We start from the raw sequence: 17226 nt of genomic DNA, 5'->3' as shown, positions 1-17226 counted from the left end.
AAAAAGGTATTGAAAGTATTTGGGGAGTAGGAGGAGAACTGAATCTTAAAGATTTTTACACAGTGTTCATCAAAGGATTTGGAAAGTTACATCAAGAATTATTGACAGTTTAGCTTTTTCTTAATCTTGTTTCAAATAAGAATTTATATTATTCATTAAAAGAATTCCATGTACCGGGATTGATCAGTGACAAAATACGACACCAAAAGAGAAGGGAGAGGGTATGTAGCTCTGCTGTTTTCTATTTCATGCTTGGTCAACTTACTTATGTTAGCTTTGTTTAAACATTTTCGTTTTTAAAAAATGGGAAAATGTGTTCTTAAAAGTTTCATCCATAGGTACACTCATTTTAAATAAGAATGGGTAAAAGAGAAGCTATTGCGGAATTTTCTAAATGTATTTTTTAGCCACTGCTAAGTTCTTGCTCAAGGAACTTAAATGGAGGCTGCAGTGCTCCTCATGGTAACTCTTATGTGATCCTTCCTGCTCACACAGTCCTGAACTCCCTCTGAGCCCCTCTGGCAGCTGCAGGATCGTGCACGGACTAGTGTCTTGTCTGGGCAGACCCACGTGCCACATCCCAACCCATGTTTCTGAGTAATATGAGTGACTCAGGAAACAAATGCATGTGACAGCTCACAAGCAGCTCTGTGAAGGCTTCCAATTTCACACTAAACAGACACATGATCCATCACCTTCTTCTGCTGATGGCATCCTATGAACAGAGTGATTCAGTGAAGCAGCACTGGCCCTACAGATTACCAAACTCAAAATCCTGGTTTCAGGAAACTATTCCTTTTCCAAATATTCAACAAATACATGACAGAGGTGTGATAAGGAAATAGAAGAGCAGAACTGCAATTAGCATCTCCTGCTCAAGTCTGATTTGTTAGTCCTTAATGAAGATCTTTGGATGCACAAAGAGAAGCAAGTCATCCTTTAAGCAGTATCCACAAATAAGAAGGATGCTGAGTGTGACAGTACCCAGCACTGGTCCTGCAGTGCCATGGGAAAACAGCACAGGCTCAGTTCCCGGGCTGCCTCTGTTTTTTTTTTTACTTACAGCAATAAAAGGGCTCAAGGTGTCTTGTGATAAACTACTGCCTGAAGCCCAACTCCATTTGTAATTGTTAGCACAGCTGATTATTGTCCCTGGGTTAAAGGAATGACCCGTTACTCTGGGCTCCACTTCATGACTCAGCTCCTGAGCGCTTTTCAAGTGGCAGAGGGGAGAAGCTGCCAGGCTGGGATCCCCCCTCTGTTTTCTTTGTGGAAATAGGATGTGGCTTTGCACGACAGGCGTTCGTGCTCTGCGAACTGTCTGAAGGGATTACACGGAGCGAGGCCGTAATCGTGTGCTCTGATATTGTTGATGTATTATAAATGATCCATTATTCATCCACATGAGCAAAGCCAGAGGAATGGAAAATTAAAATGTGAAACTAGTGAGCACAAAAACCAAGCAAGTGATTCATGCTGTGTGGAAAATGGGCCTCACTGGGTGTAGGTCTGTAGCTCTGTAGAATTAAGTACAACTACAGGGGCTAATAATTTACCTCAGTAACAACAGTTGGCTTGCTCTCGGTCATGAAAAATGCACATGCACCCTGGGTGAGACTTCCCCATGGGTGAGATTTCACCATGTCTGCTTCCCCAGGTGCCTTTCAGCTCTCCCAGATGGCTGAGGGAGGTGGAATTCTGTTCTTCCCCTGTGAACATGGGGATAAGAGGGCAGAACAGATTTTGCCTAGCACGCAAAATCAACGTAACAGCAATTAACCAGATTTGATTTGTCTTGTGTTCCCTCCTCTCTCATCTCCAGTTATGCTGGGTTCAGATAGTTTTTTATTCACTCTCTATTCTAAGCTCTTCTCCTCTGGGGGAGTTCTGTAAGAAACATGAATTCCACCACCTGCCTCCTGCAGAGCTGTAGGAGAAGCTGGAAGGACTGGGTACACTGCATGGGATGCTCAGAGTTTCCAGCATGACCCCCTCAGAGACAGCTTTCTGCTCGCCTTGCTTTCATAATTTTCAGCTCCAAGACTAATTCTGAAAACACATCCATAATGCTGTGGCCTTGGACTATTCTTTCCCTGCATTAGAATATTTATATAGTCCTTTTTCCAAGGAATCACAGCAGAAAAGCTGCAGATTGGCTTGTCTGATTATTCTCTCACTCCTTGTTGTAAAGGTTCTTTCATCTCTTTGCTGAACAGTGAAGTTTCAACAGGGAAAAGCAAATGAAACATGGTTTATATTCAGATATAAAATTCTCACTCAAAGAGAAATAGATTTTTTTTCTCTGGGGAAAAAGAATTAGTTTCCTCTCCTGGATTTTGAACTTTATTCCTTCCTTAAAGATCTTTCAGTGAGAAATGAAGGACCTGTTAACCATCTCCAAACTGATCGTGTACTACAGAAAACCAGAAGCCCTTGGAGGCGACGGGAAGTCCCCAAGCAACAAACTGAAACTTTAAAACTAGTAAAGGAATGAAGGAGTGAAACATCCCAAATGCCCAGTTAATCAGTTTTATTATCATATCGTGTGTGGTCTCTGTGAAAATCTAGCCACATCTCACAAATTCTGAGACCATCAAAAAGATGTTGCATGTGCACACCCCACAATAAAGCTATTAGATACTCAAGAGGAGGTTTCTAATGTGAGTCATGTTACCCAGGAAGAGATGAGGCAGGGCAGCCAATTCACTTTTAAACAGCAGCATGAGCCTAGTGCAAAATCAGCAAATCCAGATGACCTGGATTTCGCACACGGTGTTTTATTTACAACCTCAGAAATGCCTAAATCTCAACCAAGCTGCAAATCTAACTCCCTGCACTGATTTGAAGGAAAGAGGGAGTGTGCAGATGCAAGCAATAGCTTCAAAGATTTATCTGTGGTCTGTAGCACCCACCTAGCTCTCCAGAAAACTCAGAGAGAGGAGGACCAAGAGTTGTGAGACAAAGGAGGAAGAGCATGGACGAATTGGTTCTGGGTGACTGCACAGAGGAAAAGCCTTACTGAGACCTTAAAAGACAGCTGGGAAAATAGATGAGTTTCAGGTACAGCATTAGTCTTTCATTTTCTTAGTTTGCACTTTTTTAATCTCTAGCAGCCTTTGACTTTTAAGAAAGGAACAAGTTATAACAAAGCAGCACTTCAGAACAGCCCTTGGGGTGCCTATGAACCAGAACAGGTTTGGGAATCGGCAGCTCAAGGCCCACAGTCATCGTCCAGTGAGCTGCAAAAGGAAAAAGTCATCCTGCCAGATGTTACCTAGAGCCTTCCAGCAAGGCTGCACATTAATTTTAAAAAACAACCACTTTATGAAGACCAAACTGACCAGGAGCTGGGCATAGCAGAACAGTGCCAGAGCCAAGATGGTGGGAACATTGGGTATGCACTCTGGATCCAGCCAACATGAGACAGACAGGAGCCTGAAGCAGCCCTTCATTCCCAACCATGGCAAGATTTTCTTAGCTACCTGACTTAGTTCAGCGGCCCTGCTTGTTCCCCCTTACAAATTCTGTTTCTGGACAGAACCTGTCGCTACCAGGAACACCCATCCCTTGGGGCAAGAGAGGCAGCACATCGGCCTCTGCCTGGGACAAATCTTGCAGATGGTAAACCTGGAGAGAGGATACAACAGACAGAAACTGTAGGGTGGAGGGTTTAGGTTCAAGTACAGGTTTGACCTAGTCAAGGCTTGGCCCAGGAGAGCACATCTTCACCTGGACTGCACGAGAAACGTAATGGAAACCTCAAGAGCTTTTGGAGATGAATGTGGGCAATGCAGAAGGTGGAATTTAATAGGCAGAACAAGGAGGAAGGGAACGTTGGAAAAGTGGGTCTGCTGGGAAACAATCCTCTCAGCTCTGTAGCTAAGATTTGCCCCTCATGCACTTTCTGCCCAACACAACAGCATTTCACAAATGCTCCAGCACACAAGTTCATAGGGAAGACCCTGCAGGAAGAACTTGCGCGTATATTAACAGCAGATGAAGAAATTGTGTGGTGTGGCTTCTCTAGCCAAGGTGTCTCCAGTGATGGCCAAACAATACAATTCCTATCTCAGACCTCAAGTGTTCAAGGCAAAAGTTAAGACTGACCAATACACAGAGGACCCACAGCTGGAAATTCATGAACTATTGTAATTTCCCTGGAAGGCCTGAAAATCTATGAACAAGTAGTTTTCACTCATGAAAGATATAAGCTTTTTAAAGTGGCACTTTTCCAGCAGAAAGAAAGGTGGTGCAAATAAAAAAATACTGGTTTTAATTTTGACTGTACATGCTGACACTGACCTGGTGGCAGATGGAACACATTGAATGTTTCATAACACATAAATACTGTGTCCCTCCATACAGGGTGGACTCAGGACTTTACAAAGTCTGATACACTGAATGTCCACCCTTTCTCCTGTACCTACTGACATCTCACAAGGCAACTAAAAGCTGATTTCGAAGCCAGTGATCCTTCCTGGGGGTCTCACAGCCTTTTGTTTCCTTTTGTCTTTCATTTCAATCAGCCATTTCAATAATGTCAGTTCACCACTGTCTCTTTATCCTCAAAACAGGGATATATCCCTCAGGTTTGGGCACATCCATGAGTCTGCACATCTATCAGTGATCACAAACAATGAAGGACAAGCACAGTTGGTAGCAATAAGGGTGTAGCTAAAGGCTTTTGCATCAAGTCACACCTTCCCCCAATTTCTAGCCTGAGAAATCTGTGCATTCTCCTAGTCCAGAGAAGTGTGAGACTTGGGATACCAAGAGCCAGCGTGGGTTGATGCCTGGTTAGAATCCTTCCATGATCCTTTGAAGTATCCATACAAGACAGAGCAGCAAGAATTACGAGAAAAATGACACCCTCAAGCCAAGACAGACTTTTATTCTGAAAAAACTTCTTAAATGCAATCTGCTGCTGTGTAATATATATGCCAGAGGGACAAAATATGGTGTAAAGATCTCAGCAAGCTGAGATCCAGCTTACATATTTGGCCTGTTTAATCCAAGGATGAAAATAATTACACAAAGTCAGTCTAAGCAATCCCAGAAGGATTTGAACATATGAAATACAGTCATTGCGAGAAGCGGAAGGAAGGGAGAGCTACACCAGTTTCAGTTCCCCTTGGCTTTCTTAGGCTTGTGTGTGAATTTGGCCCAGAAAACTGTCTGGCACTGGGGATGGTGATCATTCATCCTTTCTATTTGCACAAGAATGTGGGAAGGGCTTAGAAAAAGCTCCTCTTCTCCCATCTGGGGGCCTGGGTGGATGCCAGTTAAGTTCAATGATGCATAACCATTTCAAGAAGCTCCTTGCCACTCACTATTTTGCAGGCATTTGTAAAGAAAGCAAATGTACATGCCACAGCAGCACCTAGGTTGCTCTGTCAGGATGGGGAGTATCTTACTTTTCTCTGCTTGTCGTGACAGCAATACCAGGCAAAGGGAAATAAAACCAGTTTATCACCTTAGCACACATCCAACAAGATTTTCAAATCCCAGCAGCTGGGGAAAAGAGAGAGAAGAAACCTAACATACAGGTAGAAAGTCTTGATGTGGTATGTGCTCAGAGAAGCAAGACACTGCATCTTCTTGAGGGCACCAGGTACCTCTCTTTCTGCACATCAGCAGCAAGGCAACATGAGGCAAAGCAACAAGGTGTGCTGCAAGATGGGAGCTCCTACCTGGAAGCCATGGGCAGGTTTCAGTCCTGGTCTCAGTCTCCTGGCTGACAGCTGTCCCTGCTCAGGTGAATGAGGTGCTTTGGGTCATTCATGCACCCAGGTCCCAGGGTGGGGCCAATGGGGAGGCTTTGGCTCCAAACCCCGCCCCACATCATGTGAGTGTTCCCGGTGAGGTCTTCCCAAAGGCCACTCCCGTCTCTCATGTTTCTGCAAACCCTCAGGAGCCTCTCTGTGTATTGTGGCCAATTGCAGTCTGCCTTGCTTTTGAGTGCTCGCCAAGATTTCGTTTGTTTTCTCTTCTGTTTCAAACATTCTTTGTGTCTTTCTGGCTCAATTAATTAGCTACAATGCTCAGCCTCTCCAGTTTTTAAGCGCTGCCCAAATAATATCTGATCAGACACAGAGAGCCTTTAAAGCCCAGACTGAAGCTGTGGTGGAAAAGAAGAGTGCTCTCTGCCTATGGCAGGTTCATCCAGCAGATGCACAGAACATCTGAGAAGACATGGTGGCTTGGGGGTTAATGTCATGGTAGGGTTTGTACCTTGGTTTCTGCAGTGCCCTGCAGCCAAAACTACCACATCTTTGCTCCCAGTCCTGGCACAGATCACTGAATTAAGGTAATGGCGAGGTCGCTATCAACACCTGCAGTTGCAGGAGGGGTGGCTGGGACATAGAGAGGATGGCACTGCAAACTCATTGGCTGCAAGGGAACATCTCCAAGGGTTCCTCAGAAGCCATAAAGGGTGAGAAGACTGAGGAAGAAGCACCTGAGGAATGGGAGGAATAGTCTGAGACTATGAGAGGGAGAGGTAGGGAGAAAGTCAGAAAGGCTATGCATAGCCGAGAAGATCAGGAAGAAAAATAGGCTCAGATATTTGAAGTGATTCTGTCAGATGGACCACCAAACTGCATTTTAGAAGTTTGTCGAAGCTGGACCATTCTTACAGCCCCATGATGTTGCTTGTCTTTACCTACCAGAAGGCAGTTTGTCCAGGGGTTAAAACTGCAGTTTTCAGCCATGTGGCAAGCTGTTGTAATCTGTCTCTATTACATAACCCAGCAAATATTTTGCTAAAGTTCAGTTTAATTGCAGGATTGATGGTGGTGAGAGGCATATTCTCCTTTATGAATTTTTCCCCTTTGGAAATCAGGGTAGTGGCATGCAAATGGCAGCTTTTCCTCTGTTTACCTAAATCAGTGGCCAAGCAAAGGCACAGTGTTCCCCCTCATACCAGCCATGTTCTGCTTACAAGGAAAAGGTTAACATCTCTCCTTTCCCTACTCGCTCCTGCTGTGGCACAGAACAGAGATCAGAGAGCAAGAGACAAGCATGACACAAGTCAAGCAAAGAACTGGAAATAGGGTAGGGAGGAGGTAAGTTATCCTTAGACCAAATTAGGTGGAGCCCAGCTATTCTTGTGCTGTTTTGCTGAGATCTCTCTAGATTAAGAGAGGACACAAAGGGGAAAGGAGTGAGACAAGAAAAGTCTTGTTATTTTGCTTTTCCCTGAGAATGTCTATGGGTTGCTTGACATAATTTCATGATCATTCATGGCAAAGCTGTCCTAGGATGTTTTCTTCCTCCTCCCTTTAATGCCAGTGTTGCCTTTCTGGTGATGTAGGATCTGTGTAGTTCCCTCCAAGTCTCCTATTTTCTTCTGCTTCTCCTCATGTGTGTAGGGACTGAAGACCAACCATGCTTCTCTCTTCTTATTATGTAGTTGGCCCTTCTCTGAAATACAGAGAACAGCTGTTGAAGGCTCAGAAACACTGACTGTTGGGCCGCATCACCAATTGCTCTGTCCTTCACAACAGCTTGAGATCCAGCTTCTTCACACTTTGCTGCTGAGAATCACCTTTTTCATCATTTCAGTACCTTCTGTTTTAATCCTTTCTGGTTTTCTAATCACAGCTTTAATCCCCATTCACTAAAGCTTTTTGTAGTCCAAGTACCTCTTCCAGTTACACTAGTGTGAATCCAGAGTAAATCTGCTGGTGTAATTGGGATTATAAGATATGAGATGACTGTATGTTCCGTGAGCCAGAGCCAAAACCAATGTCACCATTGTCAGCATCTTTCTTGCTACTGTTCCCAATATCAAAGAGAGATTGTAGTCTGGGAATGGTGATACTAATCATCAGACATAGAGTTAAGTTGCATAATTTGCCTACTTCAACCTTCTCCAGATGCTTTTCAGCCATTAATTAAATATAGGAGCCCAATAAAGACAAGGGTTATCATTTTCAGGGTGAGGCACTAGGAAGACAGCAATATTAAAGAGTCCAACCTGCCAATATCAGAGGCACATATCAAGAGTCCAGCCTAGCTGTGGTGAAATCCTACATTGAATTTATTAGCTCAAAATCAGCAGTAGAATTAAAAAGAAAAGTCCCTGACTCTCGTCCCTGTCCTACCAAAATGCTGGTCCCACTGGAAAAATGGGTGCCACAGAATGGGTGCTGAGTCTTTTCCATGCCACAGTTGTGTCAAATTTGGAATTGTTGGAGAAATCCTTTCTTGTTGTTGTGTTAAATATTGTCAGAGGAAATTTGAATGTGACTATCTGTGACAAGCCACTCCATATGGCATTGGCTTCTCTGGGGGCTATCACATCTCCCCTTCCACTCCATGGCAGTAGGCTTCCAGATCCCTTAGAATTCATGGGTAGATTTACCCCTTTCATGCTACTGCTGAGTCCCAAAGGGACTTACTGATGTTGATTATCAGTCCAAGCTGAGCATTGCTTTGGTAGTGCCAGCATTCGAAAACAAAAGTGTGAAGAACCTGATCTGTTCTGCATTCATCCACATTCGCAGCATCTCTTCTGAAAAATATCTGATGCCACAGTAGCTTAAAGCATTCTGCTCCATGCTATGTGTCATGAACTTAAAAAAAAAATAAATATAGAAGTCTGGAAAACTTCCCAGATTGTGCAGTGCATTTGCCTTCTGTGCCCTAAGAAAAGGGTGAAGGTGGTAGGGCTGTTTCCTCTTTTTTTGTCCATAGATGTGTGTCATGTTCTCACACTGGGCTAGTGTGCTGGTCTGCTAGTCTGCTGTGTGCTTCATTAGAAAAAGTTTGTGTTGAGGTGAGATGGAAATCCCTGTGGCAGTGAAGGACAGATGAAACAGTTTTGTCTCCTACGAATTCTATGAACATAGCATTAAATGCAGGTAAAAGAGTGCATGTGTAATGCAACTGTGTAATTACAATTCATTTAGTAGCACAAATTTACTAGTATTTCTCCCACAGTGATTCTAACAACTAGATAGATTTATTTTTAATTTTTTTTTACAGCCTGTTCTGACAGAGGAAGTCACACTGATAGAAATCTAATGGTGCAATTGTACTGAAGAAAACTCTGCAAGCCCAGCCAGGACTAATTACTCCAACCTCAAACCTGGCTGCTCTCCTCACTGCGAGGCTCTGTGCAGGCACATGGACTGGCAGGGTTAGTAGAGAAACAAACTAATGGAGACACAGGAATGAAAGGTTACAGTTGTGCAACTCTTATGGCCCCAAAACACTTCAACACAAAATGAGGGTGTTACGCCAGCAAGGTACATAGACACTACTATTTAGTCATAGTATGTCCTACTAGTATACATACAGGGTTAAGCCTAGAAAAATCTGGATCTGGTGGGCATTTTCAAACTCATCTGTGTCTCATGACTGAACAGAATTATGTAATTTTCTGTGTTGCCATAAAGCCAGGGGTGTATTCTTGAGACACAGCTATTCCTTTGGTGTTTTAGGGGTCGGTGGCCTTCACTTCCTAGAATGAACAGGCTCTAGCATTGGCTGGTCAGGATGGAGAAAACTCCCTTGTGCAGAATACCAGCTCTATGTGCCTTTTCTTTCACAGCAACACTGCCCATGGGAACTGTTTGTTATCCCCTCTCCTGCTCCTCCTCACTGCCACGTCATCCCCAAAGGTGCACTCTAAGTTAGACCAGGGAGAAAACAACCCTCCTGCAACCTCACTGCCAACAAAAACCTCATGGGGATATCCCACTGCTAAGTAATGAGCCCTGAGCACCCCACACATCCAGGTTACCCATGGTGGCTGCACTAGCAGACACTAGGGGACAGATGCACTGGGGATGGGATTGTGGCTGGGACAAGGGTGTGAGGCACAGAGCTACTGAGAAACGCCTTCATCTGCACAGGACACCAGCACTGGGAGACTATGTGTGCTGCAAGCTCGGATCCAGGGTTATTTTGCAGCCACTCCTCTGTATGGACAATCCCAGCCTTGCTGTTTGTTTGACTGTTTGTCTTGGCAGTGCGTCCCCACATTGAAGCGAGGGTGTCATTTATCTCTGGCGACAGCGCTCAGCACATTGAGGAGCAATAGCAGCAGCCCCAGAGGCCCTGGCTGGTGGGGGCTCTCCCTGGCATTTGCTTCACATTCCTCCACCTCTCACACAGTAACAAGGGCCCTGGAAAAGAGGCTGCTGCAGCCAGAGTGCCTTGGACAGAAACAGATGGTGCACAAAACACTGGGTAAAATGCATTGTGAGCTCAAATTGCTCAGGGAAGAGCACTCTACCAAAGCGGACTTGAGATGTCTGTTGATTCTTCTTCTTTCTTGAAGTTTTGAAATGCAGCAGTAAAGAAAAATCAACATTTTTCAGCTGTTTTTGGTTTGCTGCTGGGGTATGTCCATTCCTCACATGAATCAGAAGCTGTGGCAAACACAATGTGCTGTGTCTGATGGGTACATACCATCCCCATTTCTTGCAGCTAGATGGAGAACAGCAACACACTTCATTGCACAGAGGATGGACAAAGAAAGCTTTGTTGCCTGTGGGGCTCTGCCATGCCGATGTTTCTTTTCCACTTGTGCTCATAAGTCACCAAAGGGCCTGTGCGTACCCATTGGAAATAGAAGTGTGAAACTAATAACTAAAAATATAAACTCTGGAGGGAACCAGATGAGTCAGGAGGGAGAGAAGACAGAGAGAAGCCAGAGGCATGCAATTTACTGAGCCTGATTCATGATGCTGGCAGGGAGCTCCCTGCCAGAGCCAGATGAATCAGATTCCCTTTCAGTCTATGCTGGCACCACAGTTATTTTGGTGTCACCATGGGTAGAACAAGAGTAGATATTGGGAAGTATTACTGGGCAGAGAGTGAGTGTCTGCTGAAACTGAAACAACTTGTGTCATTTTAACATTATATTCACTGAAAGAAGTAAAAGGAGGGAAAATGAAATATGCTGGTGTGCCAGGTCAGAGCTTCTCCTGAGAGTCAGGGAGGGTGTTCCTCACCCAAACTGGGGGTCTGGCTCCTACAGGTTTTGTTTATCTGTGTCTCGTAATGGGGCTGGAATAGGTGCTGTTGCAGCTCCTAGACAAACATCTTGAGAAAATATTTCTAAGAAAAAAAAGTGCAACTGAGCTGGCATTTTGTTTTAGATCCTCAAAATTTGTGTACCATATTCAGCAGCTCTTAAGATGAAATGGACACCCAGCCTTTGGCATGGCAAATAAGATCAGAGAAAAAGGAATGTCACTGGGCTTTTAGTATTTTTCAGGATGTCACAGCTTGCGATGGAGTCCTGCTCAGGAACTTTCACAGCTCCAGCTGATCTCAGGAACCCACTTGTTATTCTCACACAGTGCAAAGATGAGCCCAACAGCTGAGAAGCAGCAATCTTGCAGTTCAGGTGCCCATTGAGGCAAAGGACTAAGGCACGTATTTTGCTTTGACCCTGTGCTCCAGTCCAGTGGCAATCAAGAGGCCCTGCACACTTGCTTGAGTATCTTACTGAATGGGGTCTTTTAAAATGGCCATTAGCTTCTGAAGATTTAGATGATTCTCCAAACAAGGTAAAGAATAGATTTAGGAAACATTTGTGCTAGAAGGACCTTTATATTTTGGGATTTGGCCAATTGCCACAGTTTGCTGATGCAGACGTTCTCTTCTCCTACTTCTTGGTCCAACTCAAAAATTATCCATGAAAAACATGTTCATCAACAACTGCAAAGTGCTCCCAGCATCCTCCAGATGTCAGATCCAAGTGCATGCCTGCGCTTGCCTGGCTGATAAAGAAAACTGGCAAATTTTTGTTTATCTGTTTCTCACCTGTGTCATCATGGCAGTCAGCTAAGCAAGGGCAGATGAATATAGCCGGCAGAGACAGCAGCTTACAAAATGAGCCTATTTTTAACCAGCCTTCCTTCCATGCTGTGGAGGAAACGAGGCATTTAATATGCACTGCTTGATGTGGGATCCATGGTGTGGTTTCCTCCACCCTTGTTGGGATGAGCCTGCCTCATTACCAAGCTGATATTCCCTTCTCAAACCCATATCACATGCCTGGGCAGCCAGCCAGCCTACCTGTCTGAGGAAAACAGAGCTGCTTTTCCCTGCCACACCCTGACCTCTGAGGGTGAGATAACCCATTGTCAAGAAACATCAGCAGTAACTGTTTGGAAAACAGATGCCTGTCAGATTTCACATGCAGCCTTCTTTCCCTGCCGCGTCCTTTCCCAGCACAGACATTGCTGTAGGTGCCACGGTCCCGCTCCTGCTCTGCACCTCCCAAGCACTGGGATCCAGTTGATGCTGTGGCATGACCCAGTGCAGAAGATGCTCCCCTTGTGTGTGACCCACGACAGCATCCTTTCACACCACCAGAAAACTGGTACCAGAGAAATAACAACCCATGTTCATGATGTGGTAGAGTTTTGATTGCTTAGCCAAAAAAAAAAAAAAAAACAACCAACCCCAAAAATCCAACCCAAACCTTTTTGCTGATCAGTGAGGAAAGCCTGGAGGTTTGTTCTGTGGAGTGCTCTGGTAGTGTTCTGATTTTGTTTCTATTAGGTAGCACCCAAAAGTCCCAAGAAGGTCTCTGATGTGGTAAATAGTAAGAGTTGCAAGAGCCACAAAACTAGTTTGTTTGCTAAATAAGTAAATCTGTACAGGCAGACAAACATTAAGAAAATGATACTACTGGAAAAGTCACATTTGTAAAAGAAAATATTTTCACCAAAACTATGTCAAACATGTTTTGAATAAATCATATTAAAATGCTGTCAGAGTGTAGTCCTAAAACATTTTGCTATAACCTTATAGCAATTCAATTAGTTAATCTAAACACCAGGTAACAAGCGGGGGTTAGACTGTATCTTTTTGTTGGGTGGAGAGATATGACTTATTCCTTGAGTTGTCTCCTTAATTTCAACAAGGCAACTTAGGAAATAATAGGACTGGGAGTTTAACAAACAATTTCTGACTTTCAATTGTTTTGGAAAATATAATCCTAACTATTTACAAAAGAAAACAGAAATAATCAGACTTTTTTAAAAAAAAAACCAGCTATCTACTTTTAGGCTATCAAAATGTTTACGAACTGTATTTTGTAGATTATAACTTCTTCTACGAGAATAAATAGAGAGGAAATTTATTGCAGAATGTAGATAAACACAGCTTTTTGTATATTTTAGGGAGAAAAAGATACTGTAGAAATTTCAGATTCTTGGCATTTTTGTAGACACAACTTTAAGACTACAAGTTGCTTATTTTAAAACAGGTCAATCTCTGCATAAACTAAAGAGCAGATTTGTAATTTATTGATACTCTTCTGCCAGCTAAGAACTGTTTTTCATTACTCCTTTGACTCATTCCTCCAGTCATCACTGTTCTGCTTCACTGATATTTTGTATTAAAATATGTATCTTTTCCCCTTTAAAAAAAAAATAGGTTAAATCACTAATTTCCTTCTGCTCTGCAGTAGGGAAACCCAGGAAAAAAAGCCCTTCTCCCAGAGTGCCGTGTTGTCCAGCCAACAGATCGAATACAGAGCATAGGACACGTTGAATTTGCAAACATATACTACATGGCACAGCTTTATCTATTGTAAATGCCAGGTGGGCTGTATCATGCACTGACTCCTGCTACTTGCTTCCTAGCTGCTATGAGAGATGAAGGGCAAGCTCGTGAATTAAGGCATGCAACCCAAAACAGGTAAGTTAGACACAGCTGAATTTAATTTGTTTACTGAGTTAAAAGTTCCTTTAAGCATAGCTTCAACATAATGCAGGAAAGTTTAGAGGAGGTAAGGAGAGGCTTTTCTTAACTCTATTTTTCCTTATCTGATTCATGCAGCATCAGAGAAAGCCACACCCCAGCAGCTGCAGGGTTTGCCTGGGAGGTTGAGTCACAGCGAGAGCAGAGCACAGGAAAGCAGAAGCAGAATACAGAAAATTATAGAAAATGTAAGCCCACCACTGGCTGGAGATCCTGGCCAGTTAGGAAGAACTAGATGAAAGCAGTCACACATCTTGGTAGATTATGGTGGTACAGCAATAACAAGGGAGGAAAACTTTGTCTTTTCAGAGGCTCCCGGTGAAGAATCAGTCCCAATCCAGAGGAGGAGACGGAGACTTTGTGATTCTGTACTGCAGGAAAAGTGCAGCTAGACTGAAACTAAATGCTGACACACTCCCAGCCTCTTGGTGAATATACATCCTTGGATGCCAACCAGATTATTCCGGGCTGCCCTGCATTGCATTATGCATCACTGATCACTGCTTGCAGAGCTGGAGCTTCAGGTCATTGCAGAGAGAGGAGGAGTGGTGTGGATGTTCCTAACAGAGTCTGAAGACACTTAGGGAGATTGATGAAGGATGCCAGGGCTGCCAGGCTGCCCGATTGGCTGCTGCACTCCCCAGGCTCCAGCTGAGAGGCCACACTGACACGAGAGCACAGCAGCCTCCCAGTGATGGAGAGAGCCAGGATTAGCAGAATGGGGAAGTATTCTGCGTGCTTCCCTGGGAAAATGCAGGGAAGCATGCAAGAAGGGTAAGCAGACACTGGGATTTTAACTTCCCTGTGAGGCAAGGCCTGACCTAACTGCCCCTGAAGCCAGCAGAGGAGATCCCACTCATCTCTCAGTGCTTAAAATCACATACTTAAACCCTGGACACACATCAGAGGAAGGGGTTTGGGGTACACCTTGGAAATGAACTTGTATTCCTGGCTAGCTACTTACCACCACCAAGGATGAAGAAGAACAAGATATATATCAGATTTTGTGTGTTGAACTTATGCTCAGACATTTCATTAGTAATAATTAGTAATTAGTAATTTTTACAAAACATGGAAATCATGCTGCCCATTCCACATTCAACCAGCTTGGGGCCAAAACCAGCTGCTGTGCAAGAATGTGTATTAGGTCTGATCCTGTGGTCACTGAGATCAATGGGACAAGTTTCCCTGATCCTAGTGGGAGCTGAGGAGAAAACTAGAGTAACCAGCATGAGCCAGGAAGCCAGTGCTGCCAAAGACAGGGAATTTGCCCATACCATCGCCCCTGTTTTCTGACTGTGAGTATGGCACCAGTATTGGTGAGGAGCACAGGGTAGAAAGAGACTTCAAGGCTTCATGCTAGAGTTGGCTTCCTTGGCATTTATGTCAAGGAAGGCAACACGTGTGGCTATACTGCTTATGGTACCCACCTTAGATAACTCCTAGCCTTTAATTCCTCCTGAGGACCGTAACCCCCATGACACCTGATTAGCTGGGCCCAACCAGGGCTGTGGGGTTTTGGTGCCTCAAAGATCATAGGAGAGGTGACTCCCTATGAAGTCGAGTCTGTGGACTTGTAAGGTCAGGGTTCAACTCCCATAACTTTAGATGTCTACAGAATAAAAATTTACCTGTTGTCAAAGGACTACAGTCATCCAGCCATTTGTGACTGTTAAGAGACTGGGCCCCTGACTTCCCTGTCTGTATTGACCATGCAACCTACAGTCTTGACTCCAAAACTGTAGACCCTTGAGCCTCCCTGGGGGCCCAGATATCAAGCTCAGGTGTGCAGACCTACAGTTACTCACAGTCAGGTGAGAGGAATGCCACCACAGGTGTCTGTGGGACTGTAGATGCCTGTGATGAGGTGAGCAGAGGATCAAGAGATGAGACCAAAGCCTGTGTTAAATAAATCAGCCTGTATTAACCGAGTGCCACAGTGCTGGGCCAGTGCCTGTGACAGACACAGCCTTCACTATAGGATGTCAGGTCACAACTGCTCTGCATGAAATGAGGATATGCACCATCTCAGCACAGTCTATACAGGCACCATTTGGGTAGGGGCAGTAATGGCAATTGATAAATGTTTTGTTAATTATATCTCTAAGCTTTATATTCTGCTAACTATACCTGATGGCGTAAATCCTCGAGCAGTCCAAGGCCCCCAGCTTGTCATTGCTCAAACTTGGAGAAGATGGATCAGAACATAGAGTGGTGACTCAGGGATTTTCTGTAAGCATAGGATGTGGTTTTTTCTATTTGCAGAACCAGCTGATGAAGAGAGCAGTGTGGCATCTGACAAGTAAATTATTCTTAGTGCAGCAGGGGAATAAAAATCCATGTGTTGTTTCCTACTGTTGAAAACCCTTTAAAAATATGCTTTTGAACATAGTAAAATATTTAGTGAAGATGACAACAGTTGAAGTAAAAATGCAGATGCAAGCACATGTGCATGCACACACAGGAGAACAGCTCAGCTGGAAGATCCCCTAATTTACTCATTTCAGCCATGTGTTTGCACCAACAAAGCCAAAATATTTCTTGTTGCAGACATCTTTGGTTAGCTTTATTTTTGCTTCTGATGTTGGTGGTGAATTCCTGTAAAATGCAGAAAGTGTGCAGGATACAGAATGCACCAATATGTCACCATCCAGCACAGAAAGCAGCAGGGCAGGACCTGGAAGAGATCCATAACTGGAGACTGGATTTAAATGAGGTTTCAGAGCTTGAATCATGACATGTGAATAAATTAGTCCAGCACTGTGCTGCCAGGCACCCCAGCTCTCTGCTTGGGCTGCTGTCTCATGCTGAACATAAATACACTCTGGAGATACCTAATTTCTATTGCCCAAGAGGCTGGATCTCTCCTGAATGGGCCCACAGATATCCTATGGGAGAAGTTCAGTCTGTCTGGTCTCCTGAGCCTGCTGAGGCTTCAGATGTGATTTGAGGATCCAGACTGGATCTCCGAACATGTTTTGTTTTGTGTCTTTGGAGCATAATTTATCCATGGTAGCAGGTTTGGGTTTGTCCACCTGCAGTGGTTTAGGGTGGCACCCACTTTCGTCATAACACACCAGTCCATGGAGCACTCTCCTGGTATGCAGTTGGTCTGGGTTCAGTTCTGTCCTTGCTTTGTGAGGGTGAGAGTTTGGATCCACATTTTCCTTATCTCAGAAGAACCAGAGACATAAAGATGGAGCTGCATAGGCTCTAGAAAATATTTTCTCTTGATACCATTAGGAAAGGTCCATGTCTCTTGCTGAATGCATTCCATCAGAGTCTTCACAAATGCAGATGGAGGGAAGGTGACAGCCCCTTCGTGAATGAAATGGCCATAAATCAGCAGCTCCTTGCTCTTGGACCAGATGTCACCACAGTGGCAATCGCTGCTGAAACGTGGGGTTATCTGATGTGCTACTGGAAAGGACCAAGATTTGGAACTGCACAACCACATAGACCTGCTGGCCAACCTCTGCCAGGGCAAAGCTCAGC

The 17226-nt window shown here is 44.3% G+C and overlaps 1 protein-coding gene across 1 annotated transcript in view; it reads right to left on the bottom strand.

Moving 5' to 3' along the window:
* LOC113944712 (protein AHNAK2-like) overlaps window positions 1-14924 on the bottom strand; it is a 62304-nt gene extending 47380 nt beyond the window's left edge. The window contains 1 exon segment of the mRNA XM_027638159.1: window positions 13930-14924. Coding sequence (XP_027493960.1) covers window positions 13930-13984 — 55 coding nt within the window. The 5' untranslated portion in view covers window positions 13985-14924.
* Window positions 14925-17226: the final 2302 nt, after the last annotated feature.

The sequence above is a fragment of the Corapipo altera genome, unplaced genomic scaffold (assembly GCF_003945725.1).
Source record: "Corapipo altera isolate COAL_440 unplaced genomic scaffold, ASM394572v1 23, whole genome shotgun sequence".
NCBI lineage: Eukaryota > Metazoa > Chordata > Aves > Passeriformes > Pipridae > Corapipo > Corapipo altera.
This window is presented reverse-complemented; position numbering and strand designations above follow the sequence as displayed.